Source organism: Haliotis rubra, unplaced genomic scaffold (assembly GCF_003918875.1).
Source record: "Haliotis rubra isolate DU_JTF1 unplaced genomic scaffold, ASM391887v1 Scf658, whole genome shotgun sequence".
Lineage (NCBI taxonomy): Eukaryota > Metazoa > Mollusca > Gastropoda > Lepetellida > Haliotidae > Haliotis > Haliotis rubra.
In genome coordinates this window covers 139994-160604 of record NW_025767366.1, presented here as the reverse complement: position 1 = coordinate 160604, position 20611 = coordinate 139994, and the positions used below count along the sequence as shown (strand labels likewise).

At 38.2% G+C, this 20611-nt stretch overlaps 2 protein-coding genes across 2 annotated transcripts in view; one reads left to right on the top strand and one right to left on the bottom strand.

Moving 5' to 3' along the window:
* LOC124257323 (ubiquitin carboxyl-terminal hydrolase MINDY-1-like) overlaps window positions 1-11974 on the bottom strand; it is a 39458-nt gene extending 27484 nt beyond the window's left edge. The window contains exons 1-5 of the mRNA XM_046691358.1: window positions 11650-11974; window positions 8674-9272; window positions 7232-7338; window positions 6878-7068; window positions 1645-1787 (exon numbers count right to left, since the gene is read on the bottom strand). Of these exons, the coding sequence (XP_046547314.1) occupies window positions 1645-1787; window positions 6878-7068; window positions 7232-7338; window positions 8674-9272; window positions 11650-11836 (1227 nt within the window). The 5' untranslated portion in view covers window positions 11837-11974. The remainder of the gene's footprint in view (window positions 1-1644; window positions 1788-6877; window positions 7069-7231; window positions 7339-8673; window positions 9273-11649) is intronic.
* An 884-nt stretch (window positions 11975-12858) lies between these two features.
* Window positions 12859-20611, top strand: part of LOC124257325 (recombining binding protein suppressor of hairless-like) — a 40143-nt gene continuing 32390 nt past the window's right edge. Inside the window, 1 exon segment of the mRNA XM_046691360.1 lies at window positions 12859-13162. Coding sequence (XP_046547316.1) covers window positions 13133-13162 — 30 coding nt within the window. The 5' untranslated portion in view covers window positions 12859-13132.

Genomic DNA, 20611 nt, shown 5'->3' with positions numbered 1-20611 from the left:
TGTGACATTTCAACCAATTTCCAACACTAATATTAACCACCAAAATCCTCCAGAAACCTTGCATTCCTGTTTATTTCCTGTACAGCTCTGGACGTACTCCACAATATCAGTTCTCGACATGTATGTGCATGTAAAGCTATTAGGCCATTTTGATTGACACCCTGATCAATTCACTCAGTATGTTCCCTCCTATAAAATATTTTGCCTACATTTTACTGATATTTGAGCATTACACAATTAACATGGCGCTTTATTTAATTTAGATTCATATCCAACTCAAACTTTGAATTCTAAATATGTTTAATACCATCCATGAGCTTACCTTCAATTTTGAAAGCCAATTCTATTATCAGCCATTCTCTATATACAAGTTAATGGGTGTGGCATAAATTTTAGTTTGGTTAGAAAATGAATTACCAATACCATGCAAGTAATTATTTGGAAGTGTAATGAAGGTACAGCCAGTGACATCATTTGCTTCAAGCTACCCTTCACAGACATGTCATTAGTTCAAGTGAAGGAGCAGCTGAACATTGCTGGTCATTACAAACGGAAACCAGCAAAACCTTCTGTGTCAGGGACCAGTAAATACCTAGTGGAATGCTAATTCACCATGTTGTCAGTTGCAGATTATCATATCACCATCCAATCATGTACTTACCATCAAAAGTTTAGGCTCACTAGTGTAAATATTGCCACTTACTTCAGGCAACTGTTCTAAACTAAATTTTTCAAAATGTTCCATACTGTTTAAAGGTACTGTTTACACATGAACTGATGTATTGTAAAACAAATTGGTAACGTTGAAAAGATTATAGTCATGAGTTCAATAAATGATAAAAATCAGTGGAAATTGGCAAATTCTTAACAATCATTTACACCAAAACACAGCTGTCCACATGCATGATATTTGCACATGCTTTTCAGCAATTTGAAGCATGATCCTCGTGCAATTCATCTGCATAAGGTTCGCAGTTAGTCCCCCAAAGTGGAGAAGTCAAGCTTTGATCATCCTCGATAATCTCCAGGGTATACCTTCCGAAAAATCTGCACTATACCCTGGATGCATCTACGGCTTGAGACGATTTTATTACCTCCCTTAGTTGTCTTTTAATCCAATCAGGTGTCTACGCTGGGAAGTTGAGCGTACCAATCAAAATTCACTTTCGATTTCTAAATTATCTAACTGATTAAACTTGGCAACACAATAATATATTGTTGCAGAGGTGCTCTGAAAGAGGTAGAGGGAGTTCTTGCATATATTTTTTTAAGGTTTCAGACCTGTCAATTTGTCTGTATGTTTCCCCCAAAATCTGAGTCGCACTGCGAACAAACTTTCGTGGCTACGACTGCTATCTCTGTTGCCACTGGCAAGCTCGGTTGTAACGGTGGCTGTATCTGATTGGCTACTGTGAGAATGCGGAGCCAGCAAAGGGAGGTAATAAAATCATCAGCTCGAGCTGGAGATGCATCCAAGGTATAGATTTATCGGAACGTATACCCTGGAGATTATCGAGGATGATCTTCGATGTAACCATATATATATATATATATATATATATATATACATAACATATAGTGAGTGCTTTCAGTGAGTCTACACTTTTTATATTGGTAATAGTTGTTATTATCAATGCTACTCACATTGACTCTATAGAGGTTGCTGAAGTGGTTGTTTCGGAAGAAGACACACAGTTCCCCTTCCTTCACGGACGTGTTCAACTCACACAGACCATAGTAGGTGAGCTGGGAGGCTGTACGGTCCAGGAACTGCTCCGCCACCAGTGCTGAAACATCACCCAAATCATCACTCCACATATTTCATACAACCATTCTGATTCATACTGATATGTGGATTTAACACTCGAGCACTTTTCTGGGGTGGTGGCAGATCCTAGTGGTTAAAGCTTTCACTTGTCATGATTCCCCACATGGGTACAATGTATGGAGCCATTTCTGGTGTCCCCAGCAGAGACATTGCTGGAATATTGCTAAAAGTGGCGTAAAACTAAACTCACTCACTCACACTCAAGCGTTTTCACTGACAACAAATTGCTTCAAGGACCATTCTACTGATAAAAAGGTTCTGTAGCTCTCCTGAATTATGACAGTGTTCAAAACTCCCAAAATTCCAAGCTAGACAGTCGGATACAACTTGCCTGTCCTGTTTTCAACAATAAAAAAACTAATAAAATCAGGTTTCTTTACTGCTTGTAGGCATCGCAATGAACTACATAGCACTAACAGGCAATGCACCGAGGTTAGGTAAACTGAAAGTACATGATTGTGATTGGTTATCGTAACATGAAGTGTCCAGTCCTAAGTAGTTTAACATAATTATGATAATACCATAAACACCCCAAACTGACGACAAGAGAACCTGTCTGATATTATGAAATATTTACTCTTTGGGGTAAAAATAGCTACCAGACCACCGGACAGGCTACTTTTGATATTTGACTGTCCGAGATGAAAATAGACCGTTCCGGACGGTCGGGCAGACGGGAATTTTAAACGCTGATTATGACAAAACAATTAGAAAGCTGTGAACAATTCTGAAAGAAGAAGACACTGAAGCTAGGTTCCGCTTCATTATCTGGCCAGCTTTGAGTTTACACAACACTAAATCAGAATCAGTCTGTTTAACAAGCAGTTTTCACAGGGAGCCTTCAGCGCAGATTGCATCATCTGGCACCAATGAACAGCTGATTTGATGTAAGATTTTTGTGTTTCTTATTAAATGTGCATTCATCCAGCAATTAAAAGTGACCATGTTTTTCAGTATTCAGTGAAACCACTGATATTTTAAAGCAGGTGACATATTGTCTAACTGGGGTCAGTCTGTTTAGATTCCTGTACTCGGAAAGTGAGGTAGTAATATTTTTGGTTTTTATTGCTACTTTCTGGCCAGACAATGCACAAATGCACATATAATAGCTGTTGAGGGCTTAGTTAATTTTTTCAGAAGTCAATGGCACACTATTTTTCTTTGTGTAACCTGGAAAACTATCATACAGTCACATGATTTTCAAAGAGGAACACACAATATCATAAGCTTCCGACTTGTAAACTGATTATAGCCACAGGATCTCATATTCAATTTAAAAAAAAAAAAAATCATTTAAAAGTCATTGCCAACCATAAATGTTTTCATTCCTATGTTTCCCCATGTTGATTGAGTTTTTGTGTAAGGGGAGATAATCAGAATGTAATTCCAACGATTGCCTCCCCTTGACTACATTGCATGTACTCGACAGGAACAACAAAATTTTGACTGACTGACTGACTGTGTTTAGTTTTACGCCGCTTTTAGCAATATTCCAGCAATATCACGGCGGGCAACACCAGAAATGGGCTTAACACATTGTGCCCATGTGGGGAATCGAACCCGGGTCTTCGGCGTGACGAGCCAGCGCTTTAACCACTAGGCTACCCCACCGCCCCACAAAATTTTGAAAAGAATACAACTGAAAAATGTTTACTTTGCATTCATATTCAAGTATACAGTGTACAAGTCTTCCGTTAGACCATCTGGTTCTGTCCACGAAGCGAACATTGCCATCTCCTTGTTTGACTCTGGAAACTTTAAAATGGATATTTATGTTTTTCAGTGTTTTATATTGACTTTACATAATACACTTTATGTATGTGTGGCTTCATATACTAGTCCAGAATTATCCCTGAGTTAGATTGGAAGCCTCTTGTCATGTATGCAATTGACATGTGTACCTTCACTGCACTGAGGAAAACACCTACAGGTGATTGTGATACAATCATGACCATTCATTGGGTAACAAATGAGTTCCATTTTCATGCTGAAGGTCTGTGTTTTATTCCCAGCATGATTACTATGTGTGAAGCATCTTTCTCAAGTCATAAGCTGGGTTATTTCTTATCCAAGATAAAAGGTGTATTTTTGCTTTTCTCTGCTGTCCAATTAAATCCATGACACTATTAAAATGCTCTTGAACATGTCCACAAAACATGTCTACTACGGCATCAACAATCTTTCCATGTTATATATTGACAGACTGTCTCCATGGTGTAGTGGACAGAGCGCCTGCTGAGAGCAGAATCATAGCAGATATTAAAGATGGTACTTTTTGTTACCCTGCCTGGCACTTAGGAGGATCAAACTAGGACTGGTCAACATACAATGAGATTAAAGTGTCTGTGTGGGTATCCTGCAGCAAGGTTCACCCAGCAGAAAATGGGTACCCGGTGGGATAAGTCATGTGACTATATTCTTCTAGCGTCTAGCAGACAGCTTGGGTTATCTGGGGTAATAATGTGCTGTGCTCTGTTTGTTAGCACTATGAGCATACCTGGTGTGGAGTTTGGCACTATATAATCATTATTATTAAGGTGTCTAAACTGGCTGGCTCTATAAAACCGACATATGTACAATGACTAGTACAGTCAGTCAAGCACACATGTGCATGTACATCAGTTTGTAAGTGTGACATTCTTGAATGTGCGAGTTGAACACTATTTTTTTCTTCTCTTCACTTTAATGTTATGTTCAGGGACAGATTTCCACCCATCATTCTGATGTATCCATTTTCAATTTTTATCAAATGGCAATGACGCGACATGCAAACACCCTGAAATACAGCTCTTAAGCAGTGTTTAAAATTCCCAAAATTCTAAGCCAGACAGTCGGACTGGTAACTTACCATTCCGGATACAAACTTGCCTGTCAGGTTTTCAACAATTAAAAACTGTGACTGCCATTTCCAACTCACGCAAGCTCCTTTCAATGTTTGTAGGCATCACAATGACTGACTGAGTTTGGTTTTACGCTGCTTTTAGCAATATTCCAGCAACATCAGGGCGGGGGACACCAGAAATGGGCTTCACACATTGTACCCATGTGGGGATTCGAACCCGGGTCTATGGCATGACGAGCCAACGCTTTAACCACTAGGCTACCCCACCGCCCCTCATCGCAATGAACTACATAGCACTAACAGGCAATACACTGAGTTTAGGTAAACTGAAAGTACATGATTGTGATTGGTTATCGTAACATGAAGTGTCCAGTCGTAAGTAGTTTAACATAATTATCATAATACCTTAATCACCTCAAACTGACAACAAGAGAACCTGTCTGATATTATGAAATATTTACTCTTAGGGGTAAAAATATCTACCAGACCACTGGACAGGCTACTTTTGAAGTTTGACCGTCCGAGATGAAAATAGACCGTTCTGAACGGTTGGGCAGGTGGGAATTTTAAACGCTGTCTTAATTTATCAATTGGTTCTAATCAAATACAGATGATAACAGGTGAAGTATGTCAAACTGGAAGTTTGAAGGGAGGTAACTCTCTACACATGTGTTCTGCGGGTTCAACATTTCTCTTCGTCCAACCACAATCAGCACATTCTCAGCTATAGTTAATACAGCATGTTGATCTTTTGTTGGGTGGTTTGCACAGATGACACATTAAATTAGAACTGCATGATATTACTGGCATATGGTATATCGCAATACGCTTTTCAAACGATACGTATTACAATATTTTTTCTGAGAACCAGTATATTGGGTAAAGAACATATATGAAGTTTATGTGATTATCTTTATGGTTCAAATTACAATCAACCCAGACTTTCATTCACAACAGATGTTTTCCTTCGTTATTCAACGACAAAACGGCATACTGTAATACTATAAATTGGATAAAAAAGAAAATAGAATCATTGACTATGCAACATAATTTTGAGATTGCTGTTATCAGAACTATAACATATGTTTAGGGACCTATAATGAAGAAATAGGATTGACTTGCACAATTAGTTTCACTCACTGTCAAACACTTAAGTTCCCAATATATCGCAATACATATTGCAATACAGTTTATTTGCCAATACACAGCCCTACATCAAACAGTACTTGAGCAACATTATAAGTTATCACATCGTGTCGAGGGAAATATGGGGTTTTATCAGTCCCGAGTAAGGTTGTATTCTCCTTACAACCTTACGAGGGACTTCCCCTCAGGGAATAAAACCCTGTATTTCCCTCGACACGATGTGATAAGGCATTTATCTAGCCGAATGTTTGTACTAAATAAAAAGAAAACAATACACATCAATTTCATTCTCAGTTGTGGCAAAACGTTTCCTTGCTGCCATGTTGACACCAGCTGATCGATTGACCTCAATGCAGTGCACGTTACTAAAGGCTTGGCGATGCACGCTTTTCACACATCATACTTTTGCGTGGTCACCGAGAGTCGTGGCCAATCAAAGGCTTCGAGGGATGATCGACTTTTGTACTCCTGCTCGCGGATCGCGGGTATTTTATCAGAGTCCGTGATACCAATCAAAACTCGACATTCTTACATGAGGCTGGATAATACAGTAACTCAGCTCAAGACAAACGGTATGAGGACATTTCAGTGATATCAACTTCTTATATGACATTGTTAAAATAGTGTTTCCGCTAGACATTTTTAACAGGACACAGCCCTGTTTATTTCTGACCCTGCCCTTTTTACTTGGTGCGTGCGATTCTTTTTATTACAATAATTTATTTCAACACATGGTTTTTAGTTTCTATGTTACGTAAAGTGAAATAACTCTGTTCTTTGAGTGTTTAAGAATCATATGCATGGATAACTTGACATAATACTTGGAAATATGTCATTGCATGCCCCATTAAAAATAAGGGGGCAACTTTTGACATTCTGTCGCCCTGCCGTTTTTTGATCCTGGGGAAAGACTACAACTTGTAAGTGGTATCTTTGGGACAATCAGGATAAGAATCAGTCAAAGGTCCAACTTAAGCTAGATGACATGAATCACTTGGGCACTTTTATCACGTGACTACCCCAACTCCCTTCCTTTGTGAGAATGCATTACTTCCTCTCACCTTCAGTGACTGTCTCCTCCCTGTCGGAACTCTTCTGTGCGATGATCTTCTCCACTAGCTGGTTGTAGCTGCACATGCCCACCTCAGAGGTACACACTGGGTCCTGGGGGTCCACCAGCCAGCCGTGGTACAGGGGGATGCCCAGCAGGTCAAAGATGATACACTCAGGGGTGTACTCGAAGTCTGATACCCTACAAGGTACAACACCTGGTTGGGTTAGTGAGTGAGTAGTCATGGAGTGAGTGGGAAATTGCTTGTTTGTCTTTCTTCAGTGTCTACTTATCATTTAGTTACTAAGTTCATACGATACAGGTAAACGATTAATTCAAGAAAAAAAAACTTTACACATATTACCCAGAAAATTTGACATTGACATCAAGGCCAGTTTGGAGTTTGTACATCACAGACATAGCATCTTGCATATTCTGCTCATAGTTGGCTCGAACAGACTTGGAGAGATTCTGAAAAAAAAGAAGAAATATTCAGACAGCATCATGAGAGATGTGAAGATTGTAATCATCTCCACTGGTCAGCTACTCAAGTTCATCTCAACCAGACTCATGTCAAAGTACGCAAGTGCTTGTAAGAGATATTCTCCTCAGAGGCTGATTGTTAATATGAAATCTACAAAGATCTTTTAGAACCTGGGGTTATACATTTCCTATTTCACTTCTTTCAAATGTTTTAGCTTCATGGAGGTGCCTTGTATTCACTGATCACAAGAAGAAAACAATGCTTAGTTTACTTCAAGGAATGTAATATTAAAATACGCTTGACATTAAGATATCGAAAAAAAAATTAAGTATCAAAACTAGAAATATGCCCAAATGGGTGTCTGGAATGAAAAAAGCCAAACAACATTTTTGCTTATTACAAGTAGTGTCTGAAACTAAAGGGGGTCTGTGGGGTTGTTAATGCCTTTTAAATAGCTTATTTAAACATACACTTCAAGTTAAATTTGTTGTCAGATGTTGAACAGTAGTCAATGAAACCAAAACTTCACAGCAGTTACTTGGCAGTTATATTCATATTCTACACTGCTGTTTTTGGCAAAGATTCTTTAATTTTTACACGAAATATCACATTTAGAGGTTCAAAGGTCATCTTGCAAAAGTCATTTCTATGCAAAAAACATGTTTTGATTGTTGAATTGTCAGAACCAATCTGTACATTTTTTATTCCATTTTATCCAACAAATTCTGACATGATCTTAATGAAGAAAAACTACATTTAGTCCAACTGTACATCATTTTCTATCTAAACCATCTGGAACAAATCCAAATCTTTGAAACGCAGCTTGAGAGTTATGTCCCTTTGCATTAGACTGACTGACTGAATTTGGTTTTACGCCGCTTTTAGCAATATTCCAACAACATCACGGCGGGGGACACCAGAAATGGGCTTCACAAATTGTACCCATGTGGGGATTCGAACCCGGGTCTTCGGCGTGACGAGCCAACGCTTTAACCACTAGGCTACCCAACCGCCCCTCATCGCAATGAACTACATAGCACTAACAGGCAATACACGGCCCCCCCTTAGCATTAGAGCATTTCACACTAACATCTTGAACATAAATTCCCTTATTTGCTAAGGGACATAACTTTTATCAGAATGTATATTAAAACTGTATGGTATTTGGGTTCTTGGCTGACTTAGACCGTTATCCCTTCATACCATACCCTATTTAAATGATAATGTTAAAAAACCATGACACATATTTACAAAAAGCATCAATAAACTGATTTTGATGATTGTTTGTTTTATGATTTTGTTTAAGTAATATTGCCACCTACCTCTGGCATGCTGTCTAAGATACTCTCCCCTAAATACGTCATAAGCTGTTCCGACGTGATCATCTCAATCATAGGAGCAAGTTTGACCTTGCCCTTCAACAATAAAACATTCATTATTGCCAAGAGAGGACAGGGTCCATTTTCATTTTGTGTTATAATTGGCACTTTGTTCTGTTTGTAGTGAATCCATTTAATATAATAAACACTTTGGCCTGACAAGTCATCTTTAGCACCGGAGGCAGAAGTGCCAGGTTCACCACCAGACGATTCATCAGGGGGAGGCAACTCTACAACATTGCTCAAGGCTACATCTGTTGCAGGTGTTTCACTTTCTTTTGAAGTTGATGTTTCAGCTGCAGCAGACCCATCAAGGGGAGGTAACTCCACATTTGGTTTGTTATCAGTGGGAGGTAACTCTACATTTTCTGGCTGTGCATCAATTTCAATGTCCATACTGACTGCTTGATCAGATCCAGTTTGGTCCATGGGCGTGACCTCAGCTTGTCCTTTACTGCTCGTTTGTGTGCCATTTTGATCTGCCTCAAGTGAATTCAAACTTTCTTCTGCACCAGGGTTAGCTGCTTCAGAATTAGATTTTGCTGAAAAATAAAATTCACGGGTAAACAATAGCTATATTCTTTACATCTGGGACAGGGGAATTATCCTTGATAGTAGCGAGTGAGTGAGCTTAGTTTTATGCCGCTTTTAGCAATATTCCAGCAATATCACGACAGGGGGACACCAGAAATGGGCTTCACACATTTTACCCATGTGGGGAATTGAACCTGGGTCTTCGGCATTACAAACGAACGCTTTACCCACTAGGCTACCCCACTGCCCCATCCTTGATAGTAAAGCAGTGGAGATAAACAAGGGGATAGTAAAGTGATGACAGGACTATGATTCTTAAACTTTATCAGGACCTGCTCTGAGCCAATATTCAGTCCCAGACCTGCAGCAAATGTAAGTGAACATTCCCAGCAAGGAACTACAACATTCCAAATTCATGTTGATTCAGTCTTTATGGAGGTTAAAACTTTAGATGACTTTTGTTTTTTACTGACGGTTGGATCAATGAAGAGGAAGAACTTTTAGAGCTTAATTTTCCATAACTGCATTGAACTTATGTGTGTTCCAGGGGTGGAAATAACCCATTGCCCGACGTCCCAGTCCAGTGTTTTTTTTCTGTCGGGCAAGCAAATTTGTATATCACTCTCTACCGATGTCCAGTTGACTTCCCGATGTTAATTATGTTGCTTTTTAAAAAAACAAAACAAGGAAATCAACTGGTATAGTGGCAAAATTACCAGGGCAAGTGATTTTACATGTGCCACTGTACCCAAGTACACTAGCAATTTTAAAGTTATTTCCACCCCTGTGTTCATATACAGTGTCAAAATATTTGTTAGGGGGGAAAGCATTAAAGAAAATCCCCATTTGGAAAAATAATCTCACTTTTCAGTCCCTTTGCCTTATTAAATAATAATGAAATTAAGTGTTGAAATGTGTTGAAATTACTTGTAATGACCTTCATATTGAATATTTCAGACTCATGGTGCCCTGGACTATAAGAGCAACCTCCTTAATTTCAAACAATGAAAATGGTGTTCAGTTTGTCCTTGATATTCACATACTAGGTGAGGTGAAATGGGGTTTAACGTCCTACTTATGAATATTTCGTTCATATGACGATGTGCATCCGTGTGTAAGCGTGGCTGCATGTACTAGCTCAGACTGAAGCTGGTTTTATAGTGCTAGCTCACTGAGATACCATGCCACAGTGAAGCATGAATACCCCACTCAGACACATTATACTGACTCCGAGCCGACCAATCCTTGTTGTACCCATTAATGCTGAACGCTAGGCAGGGACCAACAAGTACCAGATTTTAACGTCTTTTGGTATGACGGATTCTCATACCATACCCTGCAATACTGCTACTAGTCTTTGTGTGATACAGTTCAATACTAAATGTATCCTTTGGACTAGTAGATAACTGAGCATTGTGGGGGAAGTTCCCACAATGCTTTCACTCTTGGCTGGTGGAAGTTGATTTTCTTGCTTAAATACTATCCCTCCTTAATTCATAAATTATAATGCTAGTGTTTCTATGTTGACGAACCGCCTCTGTGGTGTAGTGGTTGAGAGTCCGCCCGGAGAGCGGAAGGTTGTGGGTTCGATCCCCGACCGTGTCATACCAAAAGACGTTAAAATATGGTACTTGTTGGTCCCTGTCTGGCGCTCGGCATTAATGAGTACATCAAGGACTGGTCGGCTCAGAGTCAGTATAATGTGTCTGAGTGGGGTATTCATGCTTCACTGCGGCATGGTATCTCAGTGGGCTAGGACTATAAAACCAGCTTCAGTCTGGGCTAGTACAAGCAGCTGCACATACACATACACACGCATGCACGTCGTCATATGAGCAAAATATTCTCGTACACGATGTAAAACCCAATTTCACCTCACCTCACCTATGTTGATGATACTTATGTTTACCTTTCACAACTCAACTGGGTCCCTTTCCACTAAACTACCTTTGCACTAAGTTGTTTGTTAGGCATCTTTAGACTTTGGGTAATGACAGAGTAGCAGTTGTATGGATTGCAACTTTTGTTAATATTAATATGGTGACGTTTTGGTATAGATCTTTATAGCAAGTTAAAGGTATATAAGGATCAGTACAGAAACATTCATATATATAATTGGCACTCTACATTTGCACTATGTGAGCATAATTGCCACTCACAACAATCATAGTGCAAAGATCGATGGGAGACAATCTGTGGAAAAGGTAACCATAATATTCACAGTATGACGTTTTTAACAGTCATAAGAATATTGATAAATTAGATCACCTCTCACATGGTTGACAGAAACAAATATCATGTTTATAATGCAATAAGGTTATCTTTCAGTTTGTTTAGGCTCACAGTATTCAATTGAATAAGTTAATAGAAGTTTTCTGTGTTCACCTGTTTTATCAGTATTCTCAGTACTAGGTTTTTCATTCAGCATTGATACATTGGAGTTATTTGCATCTTGATCACTGCCAGGCCTGGCCTGAGGTGAACTGTCACTTGTAGATTGGGTCTGGCTTGCTTCCATCTCCGATCCACACGCTGTAGTTTTTCTGGGACTCTGATCATTGCCTGAAGACATTTCTCACCAAACTACTTTCAGATCTACATTGACTCTGTCACTTATATATACGAACTGACATAAATTCGCTCACATCTGCGTACTAAATATCAACTAACACCCAGACTTCACAGCATCCCGACCGGAAGTAGGAACCAAAACAAGCGCATGGGCAGATGTAATGTCCGCCATATTGGCTGTAACTTTCTAGTTGAATTTGGAAAAAGTTATATCTATATAATATCACGCCACGAAATATCGGGCTACTGCGTTGACGGTTTCGAGATGTATTATTGTCTGAGATGAAAATCGAGTTGTGACGCTACATGCCCTTCCTTCATGAGGGAGAATTAACCTTTCCGACTTTCGGTAAACTGTCAAACAGCTCTGGACTTCACTCGAGTCCCGACTCGACAAATTATTTGACTAAGTGCGGCGTTGTTCTTATGAACGGGTGAGTGATACCACGTCTGCATTTTGTTTTATATATAATCAGTGTGCATGGTATATACACTTGCGACTGGTTACTGCATCTGTTGCAGGCATAATTGCTATAATTGTTATGCATGTATACCGAAATATTTATGCCACTGTTTTGCAAGTCGTTGGGCTACATTTTGAATGAATCGTGTCAGACCTATTTTACACATCTTTGCTCTCCTTCTCGTCAGATTATTTTACGCCGACTGACGGGGAAAGCTAACTTGGGGGTCTGTCGACCTTATGGCTTATTTGTTATCAAAATCCATTGGACCAAAACACGCTGACTAGCCGTGGGAACACCTGCTTTCCATATAAGGAAAGTACCAATGGGCTTTGTCCCGAACTTGGGAAACTGGCTCTTCCTTACACCTCCTACGTAAAATGAATACTTACCAGCATTCATCTGGATGTCCTATCACTTTGAAATGATTGCACTGTCATTACTTCGTTTATATGTTTGTCTAAGTGTGACTTGAGATCTCAGTGAAACTTTCAGCTCTGCTTCGTGTACTTTTTTGTCTTACCGGGGGAGTGTTAGCAAAGGACGGCACAGCCGGCCATCATTGTTCTCACGATGTCAATTACAACTGTATTTTCCCACGAGTGTCCGTTTCAAAGTTTAGTACCAGCATCGCGATAACTGGTAGTAGAGTTGTTGTACTGTACCCATGAGGAACATCTCTACCTATGTGTTTCAAAAGGAGTACCCACACTCGACACAGAAAGCTGACTGGATCATTTATTAGTGTCAAAAGAGGAGTTTAGAGTAAATTTTACAACCACAGACTAATTTTCATTACACTGGCAGAGCAGCCAGTGGCAGATTTTTTCACCATGAATGAGAATGGTGGATACTTGTCACAGGTAGGCATTTGTTGTGATTTTAACTTCATTTCTTGTCAAGGCTTTCATCAAGTTTATGACTTAAATGAGTTTGTAGATGACTTGTCAATAGGAAAGGGAGTGTATGAAACCACTTCCTGATACTGATGCATATTAAAGTGGTCCAATCTGACGCATGAGCAAATTTTCCCACGAGCCTGGCTCCCCTTTGTTTGATCAGAGGGGTAGCCATACTGTGCATCTCGCTTGGTTTTGCATTCTTAACAAACAATGTACACAACCACACCAGGTCTTTTTGTTCACATTTGATGTTTTCACAACTTTCTTGTAATGTTCCACTTTTTCTTCATTTAGGCAGCAAATTTGCGATGCTAATAGCTGCTCATGTGTTGTTTATTTATTTGTGATCAAGTTTATTTTTTTATACAGATCTTAAAATAATGTTTATAATTTGCAAATGACACGATTCTAACATACAGTGGTATTTATGAGAAAAGCTGCATGAGAGGGCATTCACGGTAATCAAGTTGTTCGCAATCAGCGTGATCAGCAGTCATAAACCAATTAGTCTTATTTCAAACTACCATGAACTACTCAAGTGGAACATAAACTGACACCTGTCCATCAAGCTTAATTAGGACCAATATATCACCTGGCTTACATAACATTCATGAGTAGTAAGGAGTATACCTGTATGCATGAGTAGTCTTTAGAATCTGTCAGTCTTCTGTCACATATTGCGTAACAAGAGCTGAAGAACTACACTTGATTACACTTGTAAATGTAGAATCTAAATAAAGTTTGTGCATGAAAAACTGACTTGCTGAACTGACAAAGCAGGAAAGAATGTTTGGTTTACAGTTCACTATTGTTGATGTCCAGGTTCTATTCACAGCAATAACATGGAAGTTCATATTATTTACAATGTTTTTCTTCAGTCAACTGATGCAGTAAAGATGGAATAGTTTCATGAAACAATCGATTGTTATGTCAGTGTTGTTTTGGGGATTCAAGACATAAATATGTCCATAACAAAAATATATTCAGCTGATTTTTTTTCCGACAGAGACAAAGGAAAGAAATATCATCAGGCAAAGCATGTTAATTATTTACTTTTAACCTATTTGGTTTCGGTGAGAGTTGGTTATTAATTTTTCAAGTGGTATTTTACAGTGTTCAGCAGTCTTCCATGCATCCATTTGTTGAAAATGGCCGGTAATGCCACTCTAAATTAATTATTAGATTTTGATCCAAACTTAAACTAGAATGAGGCTTTTTGTTCATATATATTTTATGTGTTAAGTGAAACAGATTATGTACCATCATGAGAGAACATCAGATGTTGATGGATGTATATTACACCAACTGGAATGTTTGTTACGACTGTAAAGGAGTAGGTTTTTCTTTGTCAACCTTTACTTGGGGACCATGATATGAGGTGAACTGCTGTTTTGGTAGTGAGATGGCAAAGATTATATGTTTGAATGTTGAATTGTTTTGGCTTCGTAGCCATGATAGGGATTCTTTTTTCTATATTTTAAGAAATATCAATACTTTTTTCTCTCACATTAATAGACTTTCTTTGAAATTTGTATGTTTTAGAGAATCACCATTCCAAAAACTCAACTATATAGTACATGTGTGACTGTAATGAGCACATTATGTGATTAATTATTTCAATTATTGGTCTTTTTATGTAAGTTTCCCCAAGAGTCTGTATACATATACTATATATATATATATATAGTCAATTCAATTCTATATTTCAGTACAGATGTGGGCCAACGGCCCCAAGTACAATATTGATTGGTCCACTGCATATAAGTGTATACATATATGTATATATATTTCAGAGAATGTACATGAGGTATGAGGTAGTTGGTTCACTTTACTATAGTGTGTCTCGGTTGCGAGGCATGGTAAATATAACAGGCAAAGTTACTATCAACAGATGTTTGGTTAGAAGACATGGACATATTAAATTCTGTCACATAAGGATATTCGTAGTATTTGTTGGCCATATATCGTTGACGTAGATTATCAAAAACTGTACAGATCAATAAAAATGATATTCTGTCTCAATATAGGCACAGTTACGGATTTTACAAATTCGTTCAATGACTGACTGAATATGTGTTACAGAGATGTACAAGAGGTATAAGGTAGTTCACTTTACTATAACCTGTCTAGGCTGCGAGGCATGGTAAATAGAACAGGTTAAATATATAACAACAGATGTTTGGTTAGAAGACATATATTAAATTTTGTCACAGTAGGATATTTGTAATATTTCTTGGCAGTGTATCGTTGACGTTGATCATCAGAAACAGTACAGATCAATAAAAAATGATATTCTGTTTCAATATAACCACAATTACACTACAGACTTTACAAATTCTTTCATTCCTTGGTACACTGAGATATCTGCCTTCCTCAATGGCTAAAGAATGTGAGCTACAGCGAAATTTAGCAAGTGCCAGTCGAAACTTGTGGACTGTAATCACTGAAAGATAAAATTCATAGATAAAATATATAGTCCTCAAAATGAAGTTATTCATAAGAATAATGCTGAAAGGAATACTTAAGTGAAAAGGGGCCGAGTAGGGGCTGCTGGAGCTGAGAATGGGAAGGGGGAGTTCATTTTTAATTTAAAAAAAAAAGTGCCAGCAATATTTCAGTAGCCTTTATAATGATAACATATAGCAAAACCGTTATAAGTGGCATATTTCTACTCGTCTAGATGATGCATTAACTATTGTGCAGTTTGGCATGGTCTATATTTTCTATCACTTAATGGTCTACAAGAAAGACGTGTGGAGAATTGCCTACGTCAGGTGTACCAGGATCTGCCAGTTACAGCTTCGACCTAAATATTATTCTTGGTTTGGTTATGTCGTCAACGTAAGGTGATTGTGGGTTCCACGGAAGTGATTATCTGGAACTGCATCACTTCAGTTTCCCTGCCCACAGAGGTCACATGATGTATGTAGAACAATGTTTGGACACACCCACTCACTCCTTTCATGTGGTCACTAAACGGTTCATTGTAGTTGAATTATTGGGTAGTACCTTTGATTGCACACCACAGTTCCTCTTTCTTCATGTACACCATAGTTAAATTGTTCTTCATGTACACCATAGTTACATTGTTCTTCATGTACACCATAGTTACATTGTTCTTCATGTACACCATAGTTACATTGTTCTTCATGTACACTATAGTATTTCGTTCTTCATGTACACCACAGTACCTTGTTTTCATGGCTGAAATACAAATCAGTGTCCCGGCCTACCAAACCTTTAAGTGTCCTTGAATATCAACCTCACAGTCTGCTAGTTGAAGTAATTGTTCTATATACATTATTAATGCTTTCTTCTGCTGAAGCAAACTGTTCTTGATTGCTGACGTTAGTTAGCATTGTGTTAAAGTTTCCATCGTCAATTGAATCTTGGTGAAAAAAAAAGGTTTAGGTGGATGTTAGTATGTGAATGATTAAGTGTAAATTCTCAGTTGAACTATTTGACTAATGTCCTCGTTTTTATGATGATGATGATGATGATGATGATGATGATGGCAATTATGATGAATTTGGTGAATAACAAAAAAAACACACTGAGCAAGGTACACATGTCCAAACAGAAAATGTAGAATTATTTGCTCCACACTGGTTAGTGACTGATTCTAAAGGAAAGTATTTATTTACAGTTGTGAAAGCCTACTTAATGTTTTACTAATCTTCCAAGTTTTGTTACATCTTTTATATTAAATACTGTAACAAAAATATCATGAAAGTGTTAAAAAGTGTTAATGGAAAATGGGACAATTGATAGGTGGCATCTGGAAATGATAACTCACTTGTTACATCTGATGACCGACTAGCACAAAGAACTGATCCTATAAGGAAGCTTCTAATCTATTTTGTGTGCACTTAGTGTTTGAAAGAACACAAATTGATGGTTTTTAGTCCCATCGCTCCAAATGCCAATTATTTCTTTGGCAATATTGATATTTGTCCTATTGATTCCATAAATATAATGTGCATTATGTGATAAGGGCTGTATAGGAAAGTGACAGACACTTGTCAATTGATTGTGATGTCAATCATTCCTAGTAGCAGGGATCTAGTCTGTGGACCATATGTTGGTCTGGTTTACAGCCTAAGTTGACTGGGTCAATGGGAACGGGATCAGATCATGTTTCTTGTGAGACTGTATCCAGACTGTAGTCAGGTAGAAGGGAGTCTTGTGTTAGCAGTCAGATTGAGGGGAGTCTAGGGCCTGAAGAACGTCAGATTTCTCTTGTGCGTTGTCTTTTTTTCCCTGCAAGACTGCTTCCATGGTGTAGTGGGTGCAGAATCTGCCCAGGGAGCGGACATGGTTCCATCCCAGTCTTGCCATGCCAAAGGGCTTCAAAAGGCGGTGCTTGTTGTTACCCTGGCTGGCAGTCACCTTTAATGGCATAAAAGGAAAATTAGTGTGGAGTTAATGTACCGTGTTTAGATGTGGGATCTATTTAAACTCAGCCTGGTATCTCAGTCAGCTTGCACTAGTAGACCTGTCCAGACTAGTACAAACAGCCTAACACGTGAATGCATGCTGCTGTACTAGTGAGTCAATAATCTTGGCCATGACATTCAACCCCTGCTTTACTTCTGAAGGCATGATGAGCTTGGTTCACTCCCATTATTGTGGGAAATGTCATTAGAGATTGGTATCACAATTCTCTCTGCATAATTGTGCCTGAGACACTTACGATCGTGAGTCCTTGTACCAGATTCAACCAGACAATGCTTCCATCTTTAATTGTCAGTATCATATCTGCTCCTGGTTTCAAAAGAGAAAACATAACTTCGGTTAGAATAGATGATGGAATGGAATTACCAAGAAACGTCTCATATTTTTTGTCAGTGGACATGGTTGAGTAAACTTTAATATGGCTTCTAAACATAATTAAAGAAGAAATTGATCCTATTCGTGTCAGAACTAAATCTGCAGTTGTTCCCAAGCTTCTTCACAAGCTATATCTCATCCACACATCTTTCAATATAGTCTTTCATAATGCTTGCAGGCACAGAATACAGAACTCTTACTTTCGTTGATTGAAGTAGTATAACAGGGATGCCACTCTCATGTCAAATGTGTTATTGATGTGCCAGCCTTTCATTCATACATTGATGTGAACAATTTGAATGCTTACAAGGGACATATTTTGGGTTTGTTTCAGCTGTATGTCACATATTTTCTTCAACATTGTTTTTATAACAGACCAAATGATAATGAAAATAATTCAGATAAGTCATTTGTTGGAATAGTTTCCAACTTAACTCGTGCATTATATTCCTGAATCTTCACTAGTGCTGCTGGGCCTAGATTTTCGAAGCTCTCCAAACGCTAAGATAGTCGTAAGTGCCATACATTAACAGTAACTTACGACTATCTTAGCGATAAGAGAGCTTCGAAAATCTAGGCCCAGGTTTTTAAAAACTGAACTCCATGGCTCCAGCAAAGTTATTTTAGATACCGGGATATTGTATAAGTATGGGCGGTGCCTGAGAACTACGTATGATCTCTTTTGAAGTTGTATGAATTATGGCAGTGATCATGAAATAATTATGTCCCTTTGAAGCAGCCACTTGGCCCATCATTATACACACCCTGGTCTGTAATGACCGTCCTGTACACAACATGATTGTAGCTCTACTGTATACTGCTTACTGACCTGGGCTTTATCAAAGCCAGGCATTGTAATCCAATAATATTACAGGCTTGACAAGGACTATCACCTTACTCCGATGACCAGAGCCGGATCATGCACAGCTGTATGATGCAGATAAGATTTCACTATCTGTAACAGTTTCACCTGCGTTTCTTGAGGGTCTGCATCTGCTCAAGGACTTAGTTCTTGTCAGTTGTTTGTTGTTCATGACCAGGTGTGTGCTGTAAAAATAAAACATGATACATTTATTATTATTTATAGGGGTGGATAATTGCCCAAAAGGTGAAATGAAATTGGGGAACTGTGATATTGTACTTTATACATACAAGCTGATAAAGAGGGTGGCTTTGTGTAGTGTGGGAGGGTGGCTCAGTTGTGTCAAGTGGTGCAATTTGCTGTACAGGGTTATGCCCCTTGAAGATGTGAGTCAGAAGTTGTGAGTTTGAATCCCTGGTCACCCTCATAATGTGTCTTGGTTTGTCATATACAGTGCTCGTGGGGTTCACCAAAGTGATACATGTCTGACCTGCTTCACTTTCAGCTTTCCTTCCATATTACATTGACACTGATATTACTGTTATATGGTTCAATTCACTCACTCATTCCTGTTTTCAACCGAGGAATATCTTAATTCATTTGGATTTGAATTTTGATTTTTTTTAATTTAGTTCCAGATTTGTGTGTATTTTTTTGTTTTTATTTAAATATTGTTTTCTTCAGTTCATGTATTTTAACATAAAATCTTAATATTGAATTCATTGTAAGACAGACTGTCCTCTTTTATTGTTCTGTAATATGTGAAGTACAAGTGCCCTCTTTGAATTTGATGAATAATTCCATGAATAACGTCTCTGTTATCATGGGCAGGCCTGGCCACTGTGACTGGTTAAAAAATAGAGGGACTAGTTGTTTTCTCACAAAAATCGAGTAATTTCACTTACACCACAAGTTCATGCTGCAGGCTAGCCACAAGCTGATAACATTGATGCTGTTCAGACTGTTTTAACAAGAAATTTAAGTTCCAATTTGAGATTTTTTTAGGACCGGGGCTGTATGTAGGCCTCTCAGCAAGTCTAGGTACCTCCTTGATGTGATACAATCATATGCCTCAAGCATGTCAAAACTTGGTGACTTTTGTCGATAGACAAGTTGGGTCATTATTCAAAAGAATAGTTCACAACAATTTTATTCCTTTGGAACAAATGTTTATTGAAGATGTCATTAAGATTTTATGGACTGAATTGTTGATGTAAGTTGTCATCAGATCTTTATTAGTATTTTGATACTTTGGATTTTTACAATATTATGAGCTGATAATAGTGGATTCCACACCCAGAATTTGTGTATGTTTCCAAAATTTGAAATATATTCTTATTGCAAAGTGTTAATAACGGTTATCAGAACTGCAATCTCTGCCAAACAGGTCAAATGTATCAACCGGAAATTTTCTGTCAATCCTTATGAGTTTTCAAATTTAACCTATTCAGTATTAGCATGATAGGATGAGCATATATTTTCAACTCAACTCTGGCTTTTAGCCAATGCTGATCATTTAAATGAACCTTTTTAATATTTAAAATATTTGTCTCGTCATGGATTTGTCTTTTGTCTGTCACAGAATTGAGAAACTATATTTATTCTATGATAAAGTTGCCCCTTTATGCAGGGATTTACGGGACGCGAATGCCAAAATTGACAATGGACGCAACTACAGGGACGCAGAAAAAATCCAAATAAATTTTGTAAAAAATTTG